This window comes from Larus michahellis, chromosome 2, assembly GCF_964199755.1.
Source record: "Larus michahellis chromosome 2, bLarMic1.1, whole genome shotgun sequence".
Classification (NCBI taxonomy): Eukaryota; Metazoa; Chordata; class Aves; order Charadriiformes; family Laridae; genus Larus; species Larus michahellis.
In genome coordinates this window covers 160,844,000-160,869,947 of record NC_133897.1, presented here as the reverse complement: position 1 = coordinate 160,869,947, position 25,948 = coordinate 160,844,000, and the positions used below count along the sequence as shown (strand labels likewise).

General features: G+C 40.1%; 1 protein-coding gene across 1 annotated transcript in view; it reads right to left on the bottom strand.

The window, feature by feature from the left end:
* Positions 1–3,959: 3,959 nt before the first annotated feature.
* The window catches only part of TG (thyroglobulin), a 159,463-nt gene continuing 137,474 nt past the window's right edge, over positions 3,960–25,948 (bottom strand). Inside the window, exons 45-48 of the mRNA XM_074577876.1 lie at positions 22,679–22,786; positions 10,360–10,500; positions 9,410–9,600; positions 3,960–4,324 (exon numbers count right to left, since the gene is read on the bottom strand). Coding sequence (XP_074433977.1) covers positions 4,209–4,324; positions 9,410–9,600; positions 10,360–10,500; positions 22,679–22,786 — 556 coding nt within the window. The 3' untranslated portion in view covers positions 3,960–4,208. The remainder of the gene's footprint in view (positions 4,325–9,409; positions 9,601–10,359; positions 10,501–22,678; positions 22,787–25,948) is intronic.

Genomic DNA, 25,948 nt, shown 5'->3' with positions numbered 1-25,948 from the left:
CCAAATGAGAACCATGTGGAGGATCTTTGCCTTTGTGATCATGTTTATTTTTTTAGCTTCATATGGGGAGGAGCAATGGTCCATAAACCTATAATTACTACTATATAAGCCACTGCTGCGTACTGTAGCTGGAGCAAGTTAGAGAGAATATGAGCCTTTCATATAATACAGAGCACTGGTTGTGATGCTGCTATGCTGGAAGACTGGGTCGTTAAATTTAGCCAAGAGAATTATGTGATGTGGGTCCCTGCAATAGCAGGAAAACAACCGTGATGTTCCAGCTGTATGTGTCAAGTACTTATGAAAACAATTAATGTTCCAGCATTGCCCTTTAGTCGGTTGTTTCCTTTCCAACTCTGCATGGTAAAATCTTTCTAATACTCTACATTTTTCTTCTGTTGCCTAATATCTCCTGTGCAAAAGAATCACACAAAATGCTGTAGGTTACATATTCAAGCCTTAAAATGCAACATAACTCAGCTCCTTATACAGACAGGTTCCGATGGCTTGTCTTTCAAAAAGTTCAGTTTAAATAACTTAATTGGCATTAACTTGGTTTGTCTGGGTGTGTGTTCATAGGGAAGTTTCAAAGGATGCTTCACTTTTAATAAATTATAGCTATTTCCAGCAGGAGGGAGAAAAGCATGGCTCTAGACAGCATGCTTCTGTGCATTGTTTCACCACCAGATCACTGAAGTCGTTGGTATTTCAGCTTAAAGCACAATGACCTAAATAGTCTGAGAATGTATTTTTCTTACTAAGAATTATATGTGGGAGCAGACTTGGCCTCTAAGTGTCACTAAGGCTAAAGTCTCCTGACCTCTCTGTCAGTCAGCCCACACATAGGTTTTGCAAATTAAATCTCCTTATTGGATTTGACTGGGCTATTTCTAACGCTTCCATAAGGAAGAGTAGTAAAGTCAGGAAGGTGACCAGATTTACAGCCAAAGACTGGATCGCTCGTATGGCTGCAAAAGTCACTTCAGATTTCAAAGATGTTTGAACTGAAGGACCCAGGATGGGAGACGGGTGAAATACGGAATTAGATGAACACATGGGATTATGAAACTGCATTTGTCTGCATCAAAATGCACCTAGGCAGAAGTGAGTTAAAAGAGGTATGGAGAATGAACAGGAGGACTAGCAAAGGGGAAGAAGAAGGTGCAGAGAACTGGGAAAGAGTATTGCTTTTTTTAAAGGAGGAAAGAAATAGTGGGCCACAGAAAAGAGCGTGAGGGCTTTTAGGAGACCCAGAAAGAGAGAGAATGGCCCAAAGAGCTGCATCCAGTGCAACAGGCTGGGTTTGGGACTGTCAGTCACTAATGAAATGAAGATGTTTTAAAAAAATTCCATACTTAAAAAGGTTCTTTTACCAAACTGACAGTCAAGCTGAATACCTCAGGAGGGTTGACCTAAAAACCCGGTCATACCTACCTACCTATCAAGCCTGCCAGATGGCCAAGACTGTAATTAGGAGGCTAGAAGGGTGAGCTGCTGAGTTCCTAGCTCAAAATTAAAACCTTTTCTTAAATTCCAGAGACATTTCTGGGCTCAAGGTGGAGCTGAATAGTGAGGGGGGAAAGATTACATATTTAGCTTCACTAATATGAGTCAATACTGAAGTATTTTAAATCTGTCATCTGCTTACCAGCTCCACGGGCAGCAGATTAGTACTGGGGTGGCTGTGTACAATAATGAGTTCTCAAAGATATTTAATTTTGTATGGTATATTTTATGCTTTATGATATTGTGATGTAGAAGAGAGTATGTTCACAGTATTATGAAAGGAACCCTGCTGAGCTGAGCATTTCCTATTGGAGTTATTGAATTCATTGGACATGTTTGGTTTTTCTTATGATTTGATTCTTTAGAGGCCAATTGTGTTTAATTGCTTTTTGGGAAGCTGGCTTGTTTGGAATGACACTACAAAATTTGGTATACACAACAGGGAAAAAAAATCATTTATTTGCGTTTCTTTTTTAAAATATTCATCTATATAAAATAGTAATAAAAAGCATATGTTTATAGCTTACTAGGATTTAAATTATTTAAGTATTACATTTAGCATTCCAATGTTCATTGTAATAGCTTTTTAACATCTCTTTAACAGGAGCTTTGGGATATTGGGTTGATTCATCAAAACTCCTGGTCTCATGGCCCATTTTCCTCCAAAGTGATTATTTGACACAGTGTAACAATAGAGCCTGGCCTATGGCTATACCAAGCCTGTTCTCCACAAACAATAGGCCATTTAATGTCAGTATTTCACAAGGATTTGGCTGATGTTCTTGAGAATTTGATTTTTTGGAAGAGCACAGTGCAGAAACCAAGAACATTAGCTGGGAGAAGATGGATCAGTGTTGGGATTGAAAGATAGAAGGACCAGGACCGAGAACAAAGTGTCCTAAAATACTTTTAGATGAGTTATAATGCATTTGTTTAATGGATGAAAAAGAACTTTTCGCATTTGCTGAAAATTTTTGTAGATATATATGTATAACAAATAAAGATTCCCAGGACTACTAGGGTCAAGCTAAGGAGGACCAGGATGCTGCCACTGTAGAAATTAGGTGACAGAACTAGAGAAACCCATGTTTCTTTAAGCCGTCTCACTGTTTAATGAATCTGAAATACTGTAGCTCAGCTTTGGGTCTTTCTAGGGCTGGAGATATGCACAGGACTGTCTGCATATGCGGACACATGTAAAACCGTACCTGTTATTAAATTAAGAGGTTTTGGCAGGTTGCATTAAGTTGCACAAAGAGAATCTGTAATTCTGTGATTCTATTAGACATCAATTTCCAGGAGCAGTCTCAAAAGAGGAAAAAGTAAACCCAGTCTTGGCCAAGGGATCGGAACTGTTGCATCTACAGTTACTGCAAAGAAAGCATCCTCTGTTGAGCTATATGATTAAGATCTGGGCTTTTAAAAAAGTTCTTAAATCTATTTTTTTTTTTCAATACCAGTTAGCTAGCATAGGTAAAGATAACGATGGAAAACACAGTTTGATTTCCCATCTTTACTTTTTTATATTTAATCAGTTAACAAGCTTTTTGAGTCTGTTATATTTATTGTTTGTTGAACAAGATGTAAGTATAAGACCTATGAGTATTACACAGTTTTTCTTCTAGCTAGGTAAAATCTTTGGAAACCTGCATACATGGCAGACAGCAGTAACTGCTCATGCACTGGCAAAGGTCCCAGGCAGCAAACAAAACTTTACGAGTTGTTTTATTAAATCATTTCAACACTGCACAAGAAATGCGGGTCCTACTGAAATCCATGGAAATTTTGCTATTAGTTTCAGGGAAGTCTTGATTTCATTTTTTGTTCTCAAGTATCATGAACATGTGTGTGATTTACTGTAAATTGAGGATTATTTGTTGCCAAATGATCCCAGCAATGAAATAACAATCTAACCTAAACTACCTTCAGAGCCATTGGAGATACCCTATGATGCGCTTTTCCTTACACTTCCAAAAGTATTCTGTATCTCACCTTCTCCTTACAAAAGATAAACGACAACATATTCTAAACTTAATTAACATATGCTTTGTGTTATCTCTGTTGTGTGTTGTGCTTTACCCAAGTGGTCTTATACATCTTTTTACAGGTGATCATGAGCTGAATATAGCATGTGCATGTGCCTGACTTCCCGGGAACACACTCAATGCACGCTTTTGATTCCTTTCTCATATTGTTCTTCCTGGATCCAACCCTTCCCCATTTTGAAGCTTTTTCATTTTCTCCAGAATGCCAAACCAAAGCTCCCACTCCTATCAGCAGCTTGTGATAGGATGAGTAACAAAAAAGAACAAGTCAGATATGGCATCTAGCAAGTGTGAGCCTCATTAGCTGAGGGACTTCTCAAGAGTTTCAATGTACATCCTTTTCTGGCTGGTGGTACCACAGTGTGTTGGCATTTGGGTAGTTGGAAGAAATAAAGTCCAAATACTTTTGGGGTTTTTTTGCACTTTTTATTGATACTTCATTTTTCAAATTACAGTTTCTTTTGACCTAAAATAATAGCTGTAGGACTTATTTTGTGTCATATTCAACAATTTTCTTGAAAAACTACTTTCTTGAAAGGTCTACTTTACTCGTTCAGAAAGTTAACTAAAGGAAACAACTTGTTCATCTGGTGTGACACAGTTGCATGGATGTACAATTGTGTGACAAACCCATCCAAGAGCACTGTGATTTTCTATCTATCTGCTGTAAGCCACCTTGTCTCCCAGCGGCTGTCTCTCCCGGGAGGTAAGTCCTTCACTGGGAGCATCAGTAGGGCTGTTTTCTGCAGATGGCTCTTCATTACTTGCACTTCCTGAAAAGACAATTTAATTAAGATAAAAATAAACGTAATATCTTTGATGCAGCAAGCTAGAAGTTATACACTTTGTCAGTGACACTTAAGAGCCTTTTTATGCAGCTATAAATGTTCAGGAAGCTACTTTTCTCAGTTTGCGGTCCATTTCCAAAATCCTTTAGGCTAATGGCAGATCATCTAGTGGTAATTAAGTATCATGCTTTCAGCATGCTTTAAAAAACTGCCACTGGAATGCATAATAGCTTGCACTCCACTTGTGCAAGACTTGTTCTCTTTTTTGTATTATCTTCCGATACCTGCAGGAAGTGTGGGAACATTATTTTTTTGTCTGTCTGGAATACGTAAAGCCCCAGGCTCCTACCTCTGACATATCTCTTCTTCCTTATTCTTTACCTTCTATGATTTAATCTTCCACCCTATTTCAGTAGTGCAGTTGCCCGAACAACACCAAGAAAGTGTGCTGACGGTGTTTATTTAAAGTATCCTAGCCAGAGTGTTCCCATTGCTGCACAGATGTCCCTCATACTAAAGGAGTCTGTTTTCTAGCGGAGATTTCCAAAAAGAAGGTGTGAATAGAATGGGTAAAAGACGAATGCTAACCACAACATTCCTGATTCGGTCTTGATTCAAGTCTGAACTATGAACACTGTTGCTTTATTTGGACTCTTGTGAGGCTACACATGGTGTCTCAGAGCTAATGAAGAAGGCTTCAGTTTTGCTAGCCATTGAATTTTCTACAGGTGGGGTCCAGTCAGGCTAACTTGGCCATGTAAATTATTCCTAAATGTCTAAATTCAGGCACATGAGTTAGGCAGACAAGATTTCACTTTAGAGACATTAAAGGTATCTCCTTCTGCCCAGTTGCAACACTGCTTACAGAGGCACTTATTTTAGAAGGACTGGTTCTGTTTAGATACCAGTTAGATGAGAGAGAGATGTAGACTGGATCCAAGTCCACCTGTTTGGGGTGCAGTGAGAGGCCTCTTAATAAAGGGAATCACTGTTGGGCACCACCGTCCACCACACTGTGCAAGGGGAATTTTAGCATTCAGACGTACTGTCTGAATATGCATAAACATTCTGGAGCTCCTGTTTTTAACTGAATTTCAAGTTGTTAACACATTCCCTGGAAAAAGCTATCGACAGCTTTTTTCCACAATGACCACTTTTCTTGTTTCTCGTTTTGATGTTTCCCATGGAAACCATCATGATTCAGAATATAAAGTATGTCTTTGAAATGCAACCATGAGAACTCCATTTACTAAATCCCAACCTTTTCAGGCACCAACACTTTCATAATTCCTCAGGTAAACTGCCACCCAAAATGCCAACTTTACAAACTAGTTTCAAACAAAACTTCAACAGATTTATAGGTCATCTGCAACAGATTCAAATTTTCCTTGATAATTTGTAAAGGCACTGGCAGGTAAATACGATGAAGAATCATTGCATTTATGACACAACTTCTGCTCAATAATTATGACAACATACATTTCAATTATATGCCAGGAACAAATGATACATTCTGTCATTAAATATTGCAGTCTGATCACAAAATGAAACACCTACTTCAACTTGGACAATATTTTTACTAAATGGAAAGAAAACTACAGGTAGCAGTTAAGCTGGATATATACACAGTAGCTTCTAGATCCAGCAATGAATAATCTAAAAGATATATAATTTCAGCTGTACAAGAGATTCTAAATATGAGAGGCTTTATTCCAGAAACTGCAATGTATGAGTTTAGGAGTAACTCAGTTTTCTGTTGGACTGAGACCTAGGGTCTAAGATATTGAGCTTTGAGCCTTTAGTTATCCCTAATTTGACATTTCTAAGTCAAGACCTTTCACATGGCAGTAAACAAAGCATCAAGAAAAAAGTTTGAAAAGCCAGTTGCAGTTAGATTTTATGATCGCTGGTTTGTCCAGTTCTTCTCCATTTTACTGAAATATGTAAATATGTTGATTGTTTTTTTGCTTATAGATCACAGATGATACATGAAACTGGAAAGATATCAATTTGGAGGAAGAGGTGAGGTGGACAAAATAGGATTCATCACAGTTGGTTGAGATTGCACCTACAGCTTTGAACTTTGATGTGAAAAATGGATTGTTTCATTAGTGATGCCTCTTGCTGACACACTTGTAAACTCCATCTACTTGGCATGAGGCCACAAACTGCAATGCACAACAACTGATACTCAGCAGTCAGAACAAACAGTGTATCATACAATCCAAAAACACTATCATGAAGATCTATAATTATTAAAAGGCAGGAAACTTCTCTTTTTTCCACAAAGTATGTGTTAGACTGGATCTCACAGTAGTTGACTGACAAATAGTTCCCCCTCAGGATGGAGTGCAAGGTACACCATCCAAAAATGGTTTGCAGCAATGCTCTCTCAAACCTAGCATCCAACTTCACACCAGAATCCCATATGGCAGCCTGGCAGCACTCCAGGAACAGAGTCTGAAGCGGTCAGGTAAGAACAGAGATGGAGAGCTTCAGCTCTGATGGTAGGTAAAGCAAGCTAATTCTGGTGCAAGGAGGCACACCAACCAAGCAGCAACATGATGCTTAGGGACTTAAAAAAAATAATAGTTCAGTTCTTTTCATTGAACACATTCTACGGTCTCATTTGTCCGTTCCTGCAGAGTGTATTTTTGGGAGCAATGCAAGTGATGACCTTGTACTAATGGACTGACACTGCTTTGCCATGAATTTTGGCACAACCTGCTCTCAGAAAGAAATTGAAGGTGTTCAGCCATCATCATCTGAAGTTCATAGAGTCCTTCTAGCTGAACTGATGAATATTATGAATCTTTTTTCACAAGGAGGTGCGCTCAGATTGTTATCAAGAGACCCTCAGCACGAGTACCTGTAAGTAACCATCCCATGCTGAGGTCTGGAGGAGAAATGGGTTTGATTTTTTGCCTACTTAAGTAGAAGTCATATGAGAAGTTTTAGTATTCCAGGGCTGAGTTAAGTTACTCTTTCAGTGTGTTTTTCTCTCCCTCTCTCAATTTTTATATTTAACATTCAAGTATGTTTAACACGACACCTCTCTCGTGAGACCCCACCTGGTGCACTGCATCTGGCTCTGAAGCCCTCAGCACAGGAAAGACATGGACCTGTTGGAGTGGGTCCAGAGGAGGGCCAAAAAAATGATCAGAGGGATGAAGCACCTCTGCTGTGAGGACAGGCTGAGAGAGTTGGGGTTGTTCAGGCTGGAGAAGAAAAGGCGCCGGGGAGACCTTATAGCAGCCCTCTAGTACCTAAAAGGGGCTACAGGAGAGATGGGGAGGGACTCTTTATGGGGGACTGTATCAGGGAGGGGTAATGGATTTAAACTGAAAGAGGGTAGATTTAGATTACATATTAGGAAGAAATTCTTCACTATGAGAGTGGTAAGGCACTGGCACAGGTTGCCCAGTGAAGTTGTGGATGCCCAGGCTGGACGGGGCTTTGAGCAACCTGGTCTAGTGGGAGGTGTCCCTGCCCAGGGCAGGGGGTTTGGAACTACATGGTATTTAAGGTCCCTTCCAACCCAAACCATTTTGTAATTCTATGATTTTGGTTTTGGCCACTGATGAGGGCTAGGCAGACCATTGGACTGACCCATACATGAATGTTGTTGTGTTCTTATGCCAGTTTGGATGGTTTTAAACCTTCTCTATCTCAAAACCAATCTGCCCTGGTAGATATTTTCCCACCTTTTGGGGGGATTTTCTGTAAGTGCTGGGAATAGCCTCTGTCCGTGGTGCTCGGTCAACAGCTGTTCCGCCAGAGCTGTGAGTTCAGCTCAGTCTGGCATTACACAGTCATAATGCTGCGAGATGAAGTCCCAAAATTAACTCCCAGAATTAAGATTTGCAAATTAGGAATATCTTGACCAGCAGAAAGCCATCAGAGAGAGCTTGAAAGACATTGAAGGATACCAGGAAACTGATGAAAAGGCCTATAGCAAAATCTTGAGTCTGCTTTTGAAGAAAGATCACGAGTAATGATGCAGGCTGTCTTTTGAACAAGTAAATTGATGTTTGTTGGTGTTTGTATCAGAACCACCAACTTAATGATTCTGAGACACTATACTTTGTGTCACTCAGACGTCAACCTCAGTCCATTTGAGGTGGTCTGTCAGGCATAGATAGCCTGGGTGGCTTAGTGTCTTGAAGAGTACATTTTGTTCCCAGAAGTGCAACTTCCCCCCAAAGCAGAGGGCCTGGACTGTGTTCACTGTGAAGATGAGTCCTTAGGACATAAAAAACACCTGTAAGCTTGCAGGCCTCCAAGAATAATTCAAAACATCTCTGCCTGCCAGAAAGGGATAGTTTTGTTTGTTTTTCTTGAGGCTATCCAAATTTTTTTACAAGATACACAGACATGAAGGGGATTTTATTTACCAGAATAAACTGAGTGTTCAGGACAGAGCAGCAGATTGAAATCTCCACAGAGTTGATCTTACTGTCATAAGCAGTAAGAAAAAATTGAAGGAATCTCACAGCTGCATGGAAATTTATGGAGACAAAGGAGAAATACATGGGGCATAACCAGTACAGCTATTAAAGAACCCAAAGAAACTTATCTGGTGTGAGGTCAAAGCATGCAGGATCCATAGTGAGATATACCCAAAGTCTCAGTTACAACTTTACAGTGGATAGAAGTTACTGTGTTCCTCCTAAGTCATATGACTCTCAACATTCTCATGTTAGGTGCTTCCAGTAGACAAAAGAGGCCTGTATAGCTAGTCTTCCAGTTTAGTCAAAGTCTATGTTATGATTGCAAATAGAGAGCAAGCTATTAGAAGATATAGCTTCATCATATCTTCTATCACCACTGCAGGAAGATTTCTCTAGCTCTAACTCCAGAACAATGAAACTTTATTACACGCTATCTGCTATAAAATAAATTTGTTTAGTGTTGCATCCTTTCAGTGTCAGGAGAGACTTAACTATGTACCTTTCACAATGCAATCTATGAAAAGTAATTTTCCACACTAACATAACAGGACCACAGTCAGAGGAAAATATTAAACAAAGAGTTTAAGTTTAATTTAATGACAGGAAACATTCTGCTCACCTGTGGATGCTCTCAATCTTCTGATATAATCAGACCAAAAGGAACAGTCTGCTTTTTTCAATCCTTTAAGAGTCGGCAAGGAAACAGTGAACTCCTTGTAGTTATCACCACCATCATTTGGCAGATACATAGGCCAGGGGGGCATCACCTCTGACATTTTTCTTGAGAAACTATGAGGGTAGTTTGGATTTCTAGGGGAATGGGAGAAAGAATCATCAGAAAAAAATGACACGAACAGTAAAATGCAGAAGGAGATCAGCTAGGTCAAGGAAACATGTATCCAGCCGCTCTGACCAGAAGGGTTCAAATTCAGTCCAGACTGGTGTCTCAGCTGACAGTAACTTGTTAGTCTGGTTCACTTCCTAAGGAACAAGTACATGAAACCTGTATAGGCACAGGTTTATGAACACTCTCAACAACCCTCAGTCCCAAAACAACCCAAGGTGCTCTAAAAAGCACATAAAATCACAGTTCCCACACTAGCTTTCCAGAGATGCTCCTCATTCTTGAGCATGGCCACAGCACAGTAAAGCTGAGGGTTATTTTCGGCATAATTCATAAAGGTTGCACTGTCTCTTCATATTCTTTCCCCTTTCCTCTGGGAATAAGGGAATGCTTAGCCTAGAGACTTCAAAAGTGCGGTCCTAGAACTAAGTTCTGGAAACAACACCAAGGTCTTTGTAGCCCCCCATATTTAAGTAGAATTTGCAGCTGCTCCATGGAGATAAAATTCCTATTACTTCTAGCTAAGTGTCATACTACAGATCTTTGGTATCTGCTTGACAACTTGGCCATGAGTTTCCAACAGTGTTGACCAAAGCCCCCTCTGTAGGATTACAAATTCCTGGAGGAAATGGAGGCTACTTGAGTGAGGGCAGAATCTGAACTACATTCCCTCTACTCCTTGCCCCCTCCCTAATTGTGGCAATTCTTAAATATCATATACTTACCCAGAGTTTACAAAATTGGAGATATACTGCATAATTTGCAAGGAAAGGCTTTTTTCTTCCAGAGTAAATTGTTCTTCATACTTTGGGTAGAATGGCAGTCCAAATGCATACTGAACATCCAGCAAGAGCTCCTGACCTGAACTAAAAAAAAAATATTTATATAAAGATAATTAAAACCATCATTTATTTATTTGGGGGAGAAAGGGATCTAATTTAATTCGGAGAGTAAAGCAAAGTTTTAAATAATTAATGACCATTAATTAGAGTGTGGTGAACTGTGGGGCTTCTTGAAATCACAACATAAAAGAAGAGCAAGCAATAACAAGGAGAATTTGCCATTAAGTTAATGCAGGGTCTTTAACATTTCTTACAAGAGGAAATTGTGGAAGACAGCAGGGCACATTTTCTAAAGTAACTGGGCATATAAGAGAAAGTGATAGAGGGAGAAGCCACTTGGCTATTCCTTAAATGCCTCAAGTTTTGTACAGATTTCCACTAAAATTAAATTCAGAAAGTGGAAGCAGGTGATGACATGGAATCTGGCAGCCATAAAGGAAGGTTAATTATGGTTTATTTCACAGACTTGGAATAAAATTCTGGCCCTTCTTAACAGCAATTGGAGTTTTTCCATTGACTTCATTGGGGCCAGGACTCTGCCCCAAATCTTTGGATAAGGAAAGATGTAATAGGAGATGTTTATGAAGATTTCTGTTAGACATAGTTTTAATCTAATTTCTCTGCTGGATGTGTGGTTCTGGTTCATATAGTCTGTTCTCCCCAAGCTTTATGTACCAGTCAAGTCAAAACAGCTTGAGATAATCACCTAGATCAGATTTAAGAAAGAGCAATTGTTGTTTCATTCCATGTAATAATTAACACGTATAATAAGGAACATTTCAACAATTCAGAGACAAGACTGGCCAGGCAAGACAACAACACTCACAGGACTTAGTATCAAAGGTTACAGAACTCAAGATATTCAAGTTCTGCAGAAAAACAGTGGCCAACTTTTACTAATAAAATTATAACTAAACTATTCTCAACACAGCTTTGAATGACAGCTCAGAAGGAGAGATTTCTGGTATGGTCTGATTGCATTTTCTGTATCCCATATTTAGACAAAGGTCTTTTTGACTTGGTTAAATACTGCATGAAGGCAGACAGCATCAGGGGACCTGGGAAAAGGAACAGATGTCTGTGAGGCAGGAATAAACAAATCCCAGATCTACTCAGCAAGATTTCATCTGCAGTGTCTGCAGAGGTTGTTGTCAAAAGGTGGCACAACTGAAACTATTTTATCTTTGGACATGAAAAGCAGTAGCATTAATATGACCCTGATACTGCCTCTAATGGAACAAGGCTTGTAGTTCAAACCATTATGGGCAGGTGGGCTGAAAGCAAGATGGCTCCTTTACATTTTATGACTGGTGGCACAAAAGCCCCTATTTTGAAAAACAAACACACAACCCTCTAAATGAAATACATCTTTGGTTGTATTTTCCTTAGTCTTATCATAATACCTCAGTAATACTTTGCATCTGGAAAGTGAATTATTCACAGATTATTCACCAAAAAAATGTAGAACTGAAACAAGATTAAAGCATATTTTTCTTCCCCACATGTTTATAAAAGGATTAAGCAAGATCATAGTTTAATAATTTTGCTTTAAAAATAATTTGCTTGGCCCAGTATATTACAGAATGTTTAGTGTCAGTATTGCAGCAAAGGTACTATAAACTTACAGGAGCTATTTTCTTTTCAATAGAGTCACTTTTGAATAGAATAGAAGACATGAAATTAGTTGAGATGCTATGAAGGGACAAATGTACCCATTTAGGGAAGGCATGGCAGAGGTGAACTTAGCTCTAAATCTAAAACGAGTGGGCTGGGACTGAGGGTTTCCCCCAAAAGGAGACTTTGTTCTCAACCCTCATGTTTCTAGAGGTGAAATCTGTTAAGGTCACAGCCCAAACTAAAATTCAGCAAACTCCTAAACAGAGATGTTGTTAGGATTGAAATTATTTGTGCAACTGTAATGGGTTTGATACAGAGACATAAAGTGGTACAAAACTCTACAATGTCGTGGGCTGCCTTCAATGTTTCTGGTTGATGCTACCACACCCTGGCCAGTGAGTACCAATAGTAAGAGGATAAGAAAGAAAACGTAAGGTTAAGAGGGGAAAGAGGCACATATATACATGCACAGAACAGCAGTAAAGACGACTGTGAAGCATCTAGATGGCAGATAGATGGAAAATACCAGGGGAACATTTCTGTCTCCTCCCTCAAACTCTGATCATGACCATTTGCTGCCAGAGAGGAGTGAAAAATAGCCAGAAACACCCAAACAAGGATTTTGGAGTCTTGTAAGAGGTCTGAACAGTCTCAGGGTAGCAGCGGGTAGTAACACTGTTTTCACCAGAAGAAAAGCGGAGTGGGAGAAAGAGGAGTGACAGATAAGCAAAGAACAGCTTTGCTGTTGTACACTGCTAGCTCTATGGGGAGTTTTTTATTTCCTGAGCTGCTCCAGACTCCACTCCTAGAACCCCAGGGTGCCATATCGTGGCTCAACAGCATCAGTTCTAAATGGGGAAATGCAGAGCCCAGCAACTGTTGGACTTCAGAGGACAGTTTGATAACAGGGAGAACCGCAGAGACAAGGGCAAAAGGGATTTTTAAAGTCTTTTTTAGGAAGACATACTAATAGCAGCTAACTTCCCCTACAGAAATCCCTTTTCAAGGAACAGATCTGTTATTTTAATAACAGTTATATGTAAGGATGAAAGCTTGGATTTGGTGACTTCAAGGGACTAGTACTTCATGCAAAGGTATTGCTGCTTCAGGTCTTCTGTGTATACCTTTTCTTTTTAAGATGTCAGCATTTTTAGAAACTTATTCATAGCTCTTCTTACGTGACAGTATGACAGACTGGTAATTTGAGCCATGGGGCAGCTAGGAGCCAGACCCTACCACTTTGTTCACACTAAAATGAGCTCCCCTTGGAGAATTATTACTTCACTTCAGAAGGAGGCACTACTGGAGTTGAGTTATCCAGTTTACAGAAAAACAGGTGTTAAAAGCAGAAACTTTGTGCCATTCATAGCCAACGATTTAACAGCAGACCCTGAAATATCACTTGCTGGGAATTTTCATTACACAGTGCCAACCCATTTAATTGGGAAGGTATTGGTTCTGAGAAAATTTTCCTTAAGCCTGAGATGGAGTTTCCATTTAAATGTTTCCAAGTAAGAGAGAAAGGGATTTCTTAGCCATCAGATACTCCATTGTTCTCTCTATAGGACTGTGGCTACTTTCGCATACAAAGAACAGCTTCAACAGGGAAGAGTAAAAGATGAGAAGGTCAGAATTTAGAACAAAAATACCCAGATTCTGTTGATTAGGTTCAAAGTCTTGTTCCAAATCAAACAGAGTATAGATGTAAACCCAGTTTTCCAACAGTTGAAGTTAATATCTTAACCACAAGTTTTTCGAATAGTAAAAAAAAAAAAAAGAAGAAAAAAGAAAAACAAGAAAAAACCCAGCAAAAAACAAAACTCAACACTCCCCCAACCCAGAAATACTCAAAAATTTTGTTTGCAGAATGGAATTTTCATTAATGGCTACCCATAGTCATGGCAGTCTGAACAGAAGAATATGACCTGGCAGACTACCATGCTATTCTACGTTATGAGAGAATGCACAAGTTAGAACTGGGGCTGCAGAGACCTCACACTGTGATCCGTTGTAAATTAGGACATATATCTCATTTTGAACTTTGTCCTTGTTCTAGATCTGGCTAATTATTTCATACTGGAAACTCATTTTGATGATTAATGACTGACTATGGTCTAACAGTTCTCTTTTTTTTTTTTCCCTTTTATTTAAAAATAGTCCTTATTCTCCTAATGTAACCGTTTCAACTAATCTCAAAGCCTTTTGAGTCACGGCTTCTATTCTTAGTTGGCTTAATGCAGCTTTGGCTTCTTTTTTAAAACGCCACATCCAGATAGAAGCCAATGTAAATTAACTCAAAATTCAAATGACATCCTATACAACACCAATATACCAAACTTCCCACTGCTATTCAATCATTTGAATTTTAAAATAACAAGATAAACATAACTCTAGCTAGAGTTCAGCCAGAGTTACCAGTAAATTACTCAGGATGAAAAACCAAGTTGAAGAAGAATCAGTTTGTCATTAGTGAACATACCAAAGGAATATTTATCAATCTTTTTAGCTGTGTTGACCAATAATTATATGTATTTTAGTCCTCATAAAGCACAGATAACTATTAACAGAACACTTTTCTAATATATATGGTCTAGAACTAGAAACTAATGTGTGGCCAAGAGTTTCCTTTTGGTTTTGTGCTTTAAAATTTTTTACTGATAGTTAGGAAAGAGTTCCAATACAAATGGAAATTTAAACCTGCTGAAAAACCTGACACCACATCTTCAATAGTATGTGGGAAGAATTTAATTGACATTTTCACTCCAAAATTCATTCTGTCTTCATGAATACAAACTATTTTAACCGATTTTCTTCATACTCCTTTTAATTCAATTTTATGTACTCAACCTACTGTCCATTTTATGACACAAGCACCCCCTTTTTCGCAAGGGATACTGGTTTAGCATTCTGGGTTTGGGGGGTTGGTTTGTTTGTTTGTTTGGTTGGTTTGGTTTGTTTTTTGATGAATGATGAACTTGGAACCAATATAGTCTAGCAGCCATATTTCTCAAGCCCAAGCCTGAAAACCCTCGATGCTCAAATGCTCTTCAGTCTCCCCCAGCTTTGACTAGAGATATTGGCCATTACGCTGTGTGATATGAAGCCAGGCATAGCCCAGTAAGCTAGGCTGAGCAAAAATCTAAGCAGAGAACTTCAGAGGCTTAAGTTCCCAGGCCCATCCTACTGGGGACAGCAGCATCATTAGTCATAAATGGTCTACTGGGCAACTCCTTCTTTCTTCAATTTCTGCACAAAGCTTTTGGCTTAGCTAGAGCATTGCAACCCAGCCTCTTCAGGAGATGAAATAGAGAGATCTATTCATTTTGTTTCAGCTACAATGACTGTCTGAGACATCTCAAACTAATGTTAGTCACTGAGTTTAGCAGATACTGGTGATCTGCTACATTAATCCTTTAAATGTAAACTTTTATGAGCTCATTCTAACAGTTGTGTGAAAGGGTCCATGTTAGAGATGGGATCGTGGCTTTGAGTTCCTAGCCTCATACTCAAGACCCTGATTGGTATCCCATTGGCAAGGATAGGCCTATCACTAGGAACTAGGAAAACAAAACAAAACTCTTATCCACTGTCACTTGGCTTTGGTGACAATAGGTCATTTACATACTGATTGGATTGAACATAGATGAAACCCAGACCCATAGAGTTGGTGATAAACCTCTTGCTGATTTGAGTCAAGATAGGATTTCATAACAGCCATGTCCCTGGAGAAGAGGATATAAGGAAGAAATTTTTTACAATCAAGGTGGTGAAACACTGGCCCAGGTTGCCCATAGAGGTGGTAGATGCCACTTTCCTGGGAACATTCTAGGTCAGGTTCGATGGCACTCTGAGCAGCCTGATCTAGATGAAGATGTCCCTGCTCATTGCAGGGGGGTTGGACTAGATGTGCTTTAAAGGTCCCTTCCAACCCAAACTATTCTATGACTCTATATATGAAATGCCACTGCCTGCATGATCTTGTGGCCCCATTCTGTTTTTGTTTTCAATAAATGGATTTAAAATTAATTTCTGCAGGAAATGTTGGAAATACTAAATGTGGTTGTTTGCAGACATCTACACTCTCTTCATATTAGTACCAGATTTCCAGAAGGGGGTCAAATATTCGAAGCTGTTAACAGGCACCATCTCATCCATGTCATGGGAGAAGAACAGCCTACCAACACTGCACCCTGCCTGGACTGAAATGTTCATTTCAATCATAAGCAAAAATAATTTTTAAAAATATTATATATATCCACATATCTCAGAAAAGGAAATGGTACATAATTGCAGGGAGAAAAAAAAATAATCAAAGGAGAGCTGGATATTTATAGAAATTTAATGATCCAATATAAGGCCTGGTGTGACCTCTGTAGTTCTAGGGATGCGTTTGGCTCATTGTGTCTCCTCACATTACAAAGTCCTGCCAAAGAAATGGGGGAAAGCATGTGAAAAACAGATGAACATTTTTCTTTCTTTCTTCTTTTCAGGAAAATCAGGACATATGGAAAAAGCTTAACTCCTAACGGGATTAAACTGCCAAGTTTATCCACCTTTGTACCAAAAAAGCCCTATAGATACATGTGACTTTCAAAAGTATCCTGGAGTTTGCTGTGTCTTTTCCACTTGGGTTACTCCCAATACACGCAATGTTCTACTTTGCATTTTAGCTGTGCCAATTGAAGAAAATAAAACTGAAGTAACAGATAATAAATTCAAGATCCTGAAAGTTCACATTAATTTAAAAAAAAAACCAAAACAAACATAGATCTTAATGCAGGAAGAAAGCACTTTTATTATCTTGTCAGGACTCCTAAATAACACAGATTACAGAATTTTGTCAGGGAATTACTGTATTAAATATCTAGTAATAGGCATGTTGACACTTGAGTACATCTTTGGTGGACAGGAATGTGTTCAATATGCCTACTCCTGAGCCGAACGAATGGGTGCATTTCCTTGAAAAGGTAACGTGTCCATCCAAAGACACCAGAGCACCAAGGAAGTTCTCTCTAGATACATGTCCTTTGTGCTTTTCTTCTAAATTACACTTTGTGGGAACAGCCTGTCCCAGTACAGCACATACAGTTCCAAAAATTGTTTTGTACTTTTCTGAGTCTTTTAGCTGAATTTTGGTTCCCTTAAAGCTGATTTCTGCTTTTTTTTAGCTTGGTACTTTGATTTTGCATATTTATGGCTAATTTCCAAGATTGGAAAAATCTACTGAATGATAAAGGCCCCTAAGCATTCCCATTCCGTGGGAAGAAAAAACAAATTGTCTAGACCTTAAGCCTTTAGCAACACAGAAACTGTCTAAAGACTTGAGAATGGCGTGATGTGGTTGAGTCAGCGGGAGAGTGTTTTCATAGCTGCAGCTGGCATAACGCAATGGATAAGGCTGGAGGGACGAGAGGCAATTTCAACAAGAGCAAAACAATAACTTTTAGAAGATGATTGGGAGTACAACTTCACAGAGAAAAATGACAAGCTGTTGTTGCAGCAAGTGTATGTAGCTACCTAAGGTGATTGTGGTTCCTGCCCAGCTATGGATGCAACGTGCATCTTGCAATTCTTATTACCACCTCGCCAGTGCCTTATCTGCCCTCTGTATTTAGACGAGTTTCTTTGAAGCCCAGAGACATAACTTTCTGTCTGCCTCCACAGCACCCAGTTCACACTGTGGCCCCCCAACCACTCATGGTTTTCCATGGTACTCATGGACTAACAGCTACAGTCAGGGGGAGAGCCTCAAGTGGACAACAAGTGGTGGACAAGGACATGATTATTACAAAATCAAAAGAGTGGAAAAATCTCCTTTAATTAGAGGGACATTAAGAACAGCCAGAATTAGCACAGCATATATAATAAATAGAAAATTAAAATATTTCGCATAGTTGAATGGGTTTATACACAAACATTTGCTTTTTTTTATCAGTCAGGAGTTCTCGTCTAAAGTTACAGGAATCATAAAAAGTGTCACCAAAATCCAGCCAACTATGTGAGCATTGGCACGGAGCAGTCTTTTAACAACTCACACCAACGTACACATGAGTGCATAGTCAGGAGGTAAACTGAAGCCCCAACTAAAATGGCTCAAAACAGACATCAGCTCATTAATCTTGGATGAATCTGTCCAGTGCACAACAGTTAACAATAGCTTTTGTGACAATTATTATGCTAATGTTAATGACTATAAGACAAAGTCTCATTAAGTCTCAGCTTCAACCCCTTCAATGACAACAATGATGCTTTGCCATCCTGCTGCAGCTGACGATCTGCCCCCTCAGTGAGCAGAGCACTGATTTTTATCCACCGTCTTTAAGACAGCACATTTGTCACCACAGTGTGACTTGGAAACTATGCCGGTGTGGCAAGCACTGCTACTTCGTATAATATGCAAAAATCACCCAGAAACCTCTTGAAGGGTTAACGAGGCAAATCTTTGTACAGTTAATAATATTATCCTTGTAAAAACATACTTCTCCTATCACATATTTCTTTACTGTAGCTAAAGCTATGCTCCAGCCCTCCCCACTAAATCCCAGGCAATGCTGAGCAGTCACATTCCTCCCACATTGTTTAGAATAAATGTTTACTCCAAAGCCTAAGTGTTCTCAAAAAGACAGTGAGCAAATGGCATCTGGGTTATGTATATATTCTTACCATGGATCATTAATGCGGGAGTTGGCTATGTATCCCGCTCCTTATTCAAATGGGAATTGAAGACTAAAGCAGACTCGGTGTCACGCCAAGCTCAGGAGAATGCTACCACGTGGAAGGAGATATTAGTTTGGTCTCTGCAAGATCCATTCATCCATATGAAAACTGTCAGTTAATCGGTTTACGTGATTTTCCACATATGTCATAGACATCAGTTTAGCATTGCATTTTTAATCCTGCTCCTGTATCTATGCATGCTTGAGTGTATGTATGTGTATACATTTTAGAAACACCCAGTTGTGAGAAAAACTTTTGCTAATTGACTTGTACTGGTAAAAATTCCTCCCTGTTTAATAACTTTTTGTCTACTTTGCATCATTGCAGTTGGGTCTGTCTTTACTGGCTGACTTCTTCCTCCGTCTTGTTTATCTTGCTGTGAGTTATTAAGGGACTGCTCCATGTGAAACAAGAGGAAATACCAGTACTTTTTCATCTCTGCATTTTAACCCTCTCTTCTGTTACACATTTTGGGAGACACACGTAAAGGAGGAAAGGCATGACAGAGTTGGAATTGGAGAATGTGTTGCTGTGCCTTATCTTAATTAGTGAATCGCCATTTCCCCAGCCACAGTATTTTATCTAAGACTAAGTAGTCTTCCATATTTGTAGTTATCTGAACACAATAGTGTTTTAATGTACTCTTTCCAGTACCCCTGTGATGTAGCTATTAGTAGTTATGACAGATAATATATATTACCATCATCATCTTTATGATACAGATAACAAACACAAAGGGGGAAAGGTCCATATCCTGTGTAAAATAACATCTTAGGAAGAATTTAGACACCAAAGACAAAAAAATCATTATTTTATCTCTAATGTTACCCCATGGACATAATACTATAGAAGTTTCTGTTTTTACAAGGGGAGGTATGTACGTCAGAAAACCCAGATGTGATTCAATATCAAATGGGCTGAGAAATCATTTTTCTGTCAAATGCCTATGAGTGAGTGGAAATATCTAATGAGGCGTTCCTCCAACTACAATGCACTGAGAGGGATCAGATCCTGTATGTGTACTCACAGAATATCCCATGCATGCCTACTATATGCAAAACATACTGTTGGATATTGCGTTCATTAAGACAAAGAAATGGCTGTAACAGGTTTCTTCTGTTTGGGATGCCCAATCCATGGAAGTGTTCAAGGCCAGGCTGGATGGGGCTTTGAGCGAGCTGGTCTAGTGGGAGGTGTCCCAGCTCAGGGCAGGAGGGTTGAACTAGACGATATTTAAGGTCCCTTCCAACCCAAACCATTCTGTGATTCTATAATTCTATGATTCTGTTCAGGAATTTAATAGCTAGGGTGTTTTCAGGGTCCCCGATTAAATTCTTACTTCTGCTGAGCAAGTTCAAACCCACACATCCTACCTTCCAGCCTAAGCTGGAGGTTACTCAGCAGAGTATCTGCCTCTGCTGCTCCTCCTGAGAGTCACAATTTTGAAAGAGGAACTCGAGAACTGGCAGGACTAATTACTCCAATGGTTAGGAAAGTCCCTTGGGAGTTCGTGACATGGTTGCAAGATCTTTCCCTAAGATTAGTTAGTGTATTCTACTTGAAGACTCTTTCATGTGCATCATTGGTTTTAACCTGGCAGGGCAAATCACCAATAACATTCCCAAACACTGCATTTTGCTGGTTTCAGATTAATGACAGCTTCTCATAGTTTTTAGCAGTTCAGGCCACTCTCCCATGTGAAGCTTCTACCCTTGACATCGCATCATTGGCATGCAGTGAGGCTGCTGGACAGCCTGCAGTGCACTTATACTAGATGGAGGGGGAAATGCTGTAGGAAGGGCGAGAAAGGGAGGTCACATGGCAAAAATGGGATGCAGAATAAGGAAGGATCCACTTAGGAATGAAAGACAACAATGTTTAAACAAAAAACTCACAGTGTATTCAGCAAAGGACCTAGTGTGAGGTCCTTTGGGAAAACAAGGGTATAACTTCATAAATAGTCATGTCATAGTGTCAAATGAGATCTTTCAGTACACGGACAAGATGAATTCTGTAGTTTCTGTTTAAATGCTTGCCTTTGCAACATAAACAACATGGTACTTACGCATAAATAAAGACAAAAGGAGTAAGAATGTAAATGCAGCATACCAGTTTAGGCCATTTCTCCTTACAAGTGGCTTAGCCCAAGGCATTTGAGCCTCTGCCTCACATTCCCACAAGTTTCAGACAGCCTACTGGCTTTGTTTGTTCCTTTCAAGAGGGTTATGAAAAAGTGAAATAATAAGTTTTCTACTAAAATTTAAAGTAATTACCTCAGAAGACCACTGACAACATAAATATTATTAAATGTGTAGCTAAGTGCTACATTTCTGCTCTGAAGAGTGCGAGGAGGGCTAATTACACGAGCGCAAGAGAAATCTTAAATAGGTCTGGATAGAAAAGGAAATTCTCATCAGTCCAAAATTGCTGCCTCAAAGCCAGAGACTCTAAGTTGTAGAAATACTATTTCATCTACTTTCAAATAAGATCTTGTCGTAGACGACTGGGCCACTACCATTCTCCAAAGCAAGAGAAAACTTGCTAGCTAATTTAAGAACACATCTTTTCTCTTTGTGTGGCTGGATTTTTGGCATACCGTAGATTGTCCCTGTTTGAAGCCTTGTAAAAGTCACTTATCGGAGCCTATGAGTAGCGAAACTGTGAACATTCCCGCTGGAGCTGCCAGCGAAATAACGGCTCCCTGAGGATTAACTTCTTCCCAGCTAAAAAGAAAGAGAGCTGTGTTACCGCAGCATAATGGCCTTCATCTGTAACCTAGATCTTGGTGGTTTCTTTCAAAAGGTTTTTTACTATGCTATCAGGAAAGGAAAAAAACCTGTGTAGCTTGCAGGGAGCTTCACAGCATCAAATGGTGTCAGTAGGAACCCGCCATCCCTCCCCTGAGCCCCCATAAAGAAAGATCTAGAAGATAAGCATCCCTGTGTGCTTTGCTGCCCTAACGTGTGGCTCCGGGGGACAGGAGGGGCTACTGTCACAGCAGTTTCTGATCACTCAGCCTTTGAGAGCAAGGCACCAGGAGCTACTGTGGTGTGTCACGTAGCAGCCCAAGCGCCAGCCACTGCCTGCAAACCTCAGTGTCTCATCCTGACTTCTGGAAGGGGCTGGGTCTCACAAAAAAAACAGGGAAGGTCATCTTAATGGCCTCTGTCTACCAGCTTGTTCTGTGCCCAAGGGAACAAGGCATTTGCATGTTGCATAGGCATTTATACCTTTCTGTCTAAAATATGATACAGCTTCCCCTGCTGAAAAATCTTCAGGCAAGCTTCTAACACGAAGGATGACAGAGAGCTTGAGTCTGCAAATGCCTGTGTTCAAAATGATTTTTCTTCCCCTGAGACAGTTTGCCAGCTGATCACAAGTCACGGTGCTGGGGCAGGAAGGAATAAATCCCAGGCTCTGTCCACACTGAAGGCCAGGCAGTGTAACTGTGGTACAACTGCACTGACTTCAAAAGCGGGCAGTGTTAAATTAGTGTCGAATCCCTAGAATGTGTTACCCCATCTGTCTTGAGAGCTGTGGACTCCCGGTGGTTTAGACCTCATTCTGGTTCTTTCTGGGAGATTGATCAGATATAGAGGAGAAAACTAAAAGGCTATATGGAACTGGAAAAGGTGGGTAAATTGGAAAAGGGAAACTTAATTTAGACACCTAACTTGAAGTGCCTCAGTTCAGAAACAGCATTCCTATTTAGCCAAGAGAGAGAAATAATCTGTTAGATTATTTGTAATAATAATCCTTTGCTAATCCGAACTGTTCATACTCCATCTACTCCAAAGGCTGTCCATACAGACAGCAGTTGTTTTGCAAACTCTAAATCCAAGCAACATAATAAAATACATCTCCTTACCTGCTCTGTGAGGAGCTCTCAGGTACGTGGTACATGAAGACGTTTCCTCTGGAAGCAGCAGCCCAGTGACTGGCCATGTTTATGATGGGACATGTGATAAACTGGTCACTGATAAAAAAGGAGGAGCAGGGAACAGACACAGTCACATAAAAGAGAAAAGGAAAGATAAAAACTCCACAACCAGCAGACCTCTCAATATTGATAGGCTTCTTTAAATCTTCCAAACGCATATCTCTGCCTTCAAGTGCGCTGAGGGAAACCACATTCACCCTCTATAAACCCAGTACAGCTTAGAATTCAGTAAAATGTATGTTTTATGAAGTGTTGAACAATGGTATTGATACTAAATAAACAGAATCTGACACATAAGGAGTATCCTGGCAAAAAAACCAATTCCGTTTTAGTCTAGTTTATGGGGGCCCAGGCTTGTAATAGTATAAAGTTCCATCTCTGACACCACTAGGTTGCGATGGTATCTTGTAAAAGGACTTATGTATTTCCTGAGTTAAAGAACAGTAATATCGTTTCTGCATTTGTGTATGTGTGATTTTTTGGGGTAGAATTCCAGAGCTGGAAGAGGTAAGAGACCACTTTTGGAGACATCCTGCAGGGCCTCTGGTAGGGCTCATCAGTATGGTGCATTGAGGTCACCAATGCACTATAGTGCAGCTGTATGTCTGGGAAAGAAATGTTAACAAAGAAGAGTGCAATGAGATAGTTCAATGATCAATTTATCACCAGGTATTGCAATACAAAGGTGTGAGCGAAACGAATATGCCCAAACCATCCAAGCTTCCATTGACCCAAAAAGTGGGACTGGAAGGTGGGGTGAGCAGTAGCTGGAAGGAGCACAAGCGGTTCAAGAGGGTCAGGCAGAAAACGGGACCCCTTACTGCAAGATATCTCTTTATGATTCCTCAAGGCCATATTATATATACATGTATATCACCACTTCTCATTCTACATGTGCCTGAAGACTCAGCACACGCTTTGGGTGTTTATAGATCCACAACTACACGAGCACACACTAACGTATCTGCTGCGGAAGTAGGAGGTTTCATTTCTCGGTCTAGTGAATCTGAAACAGTAGCTGCTCCTTCAGACTTGGTAGGCAAAAAAAAGAATGACTGATGGCAAGAAAGAACAGTGTCAGAGAAGCATAAAAACATGTTGCTATATTTAACCAGTATGATTATGAAAGGCACTGTTTGGGTAGCTATCTTGGTTCAGCAGAGCTTATTTTAGGCCCATCTGTGAGACCACAAGCCATGGGCTGACTGACCACAATGCTCTTTGACAGTTATGGTTGACAACACCCATATGAAATGAATATTACTGTTCTTCACATGCCTACCAGCACGGGGTTTTACAGGAGCAGATGGCCTTTGAAAACTAGGGAGTCTGTGGAGAGCATTAGCTCTTGACAAATGTTTTGAGATACATTTCGTCACTTAAAACTGATTCTCGGTGCTATCGGGGGAAAAAGTCGGCTATTCTGGGGAAGTAAAAGAAAAATTAAAAAAAAGAAAAAGTAGTAACCACAAAAATGAAGTGGTTGTTTCTTACAGCCATGGAATACCAGAATTAAAAAAAAAAAAAGGGGGGGGGGATAAAAAGAAAATGAAACTCATTTTATACCTGTGAAAAATACCAGAGAATTGCAGCTAAAAGAATTTTAAAAGTGGAATTATTTTAAAACCACAAAATACGCACAATGTATGAAAGTTTATAACAACCACTTATATTGCTTTCTCACACTTTATCATCCAGTTAAAACTTTAGCAATTAATTATAACTTCCCGAGATAGAACTTTTCTTGGGTTACACTTCTATGCTGGTGGGAATATTTTTTGTCAACAAAATACAGAAAAAAACCCAAACAATCAAACAAAAAACCCTCAAAACAAACAAACACCAACAAAACCATAACCAAACCCTTCTTTTCTCCACTTTGTATGGGATATTGATGTAGGTGACTGTCTTTCTGTAACTGCTGTTTCCCTTCCCTTTCTGCTGGAGTAATATATCAGATGTCCTGGTTTCACTACTCATCCTTCTGCTTGCTTGTGGTGATTCTTTAAACCATTCAGGTCTTTCCTTAGTCAAATCATTTGCCTCATCTCGTGAGCAAGCAGGTGGTCCGTATGCCCATGAGGCTGCTGCGGGGCGCTCACAGGCTGAGCGCCAGAGGAGCTATTTGTGTGTCCCATCGCTACTGCAAGCCGGTGGTCTGCCTGCCCTCATAGCTTTGCAAAAGTCAGTGTCTGCACCACACTGAGCCTTGGTCTGAACGTTGCTGATCAAATGTGACAGCCCTCTCTTATAACATCTCCTTATGGAGGTATGTCTGGATACCTTCCCATCTCTGGGTGGGAAGAAGGCTTAAAATTTAAGTCCTTCAGTCCTTTATGGCTTAAAACCTTACTGATCTGACTAAAGAATTATAGCCCCATGGGTAACGAAGGTGATGGAAAGAGATCAAAGACGAGTTCTGGCTTTAATGCCCATGAACAACAGCACTTCCACGTGTGCTGCATGCAGTGGCCCCAGACACTGCAGTGATGGGTGGCCTGTCCCTGGGAGAGGCTACGAGGCAGGGCAAATGCGGCACAGTGCAAGACTAGATAAATAGCACAAAGCTCAACCCACAGCCTTCTGGCTTGTTTACTCCATGACCTCAATGGACCAGCACACCTGGACCACCCAGAAACCTTCCCCAAACAGATTTGGTCACTGCTGTCTTGGATCAGGTGTTTCCAAGGGAATCTTGTCTCCTGTTCATCTCCCACTCCCTGAGGCTCCCCTGGAGCAACGCCCTGCAATTCTGATGGAGGATGAAGAGCTACTGAAAGCAAAATCTTGTCTCTAAGGTCTCATGGAGAGCCTCACGGTGGGACAGAAAGCTGTAACACTGGGAACACAGATACCAGGAGCTTGTAGCTATGACGTCTCAATTCAGAACAGAGGTGAAAGGGCTTGAACAGGCACACTAGGACTCAAACCACCAGCTTATAAAACATATCACCTTAGAAATGTAGAGAGTTTTCATAACGAATTTGCTCATGAAGCAGAGACAGGACTAGGGAAAGAGTTTTCTGATTTGTTTTATGAAAATCTGTTCCAGTTAAGCATTCAGCCCCTGAGTTTGCACAGAGGCAGGAAAAAGGAGGTAAGGAGATTTTCCCCTCAGTTTGCCTCCTTTCAGAGAAACAGGATCACCTCCCCTCAGCCCCCCCCAGCTCAAGATCTGTAACTGGCTAAAGCAAACTG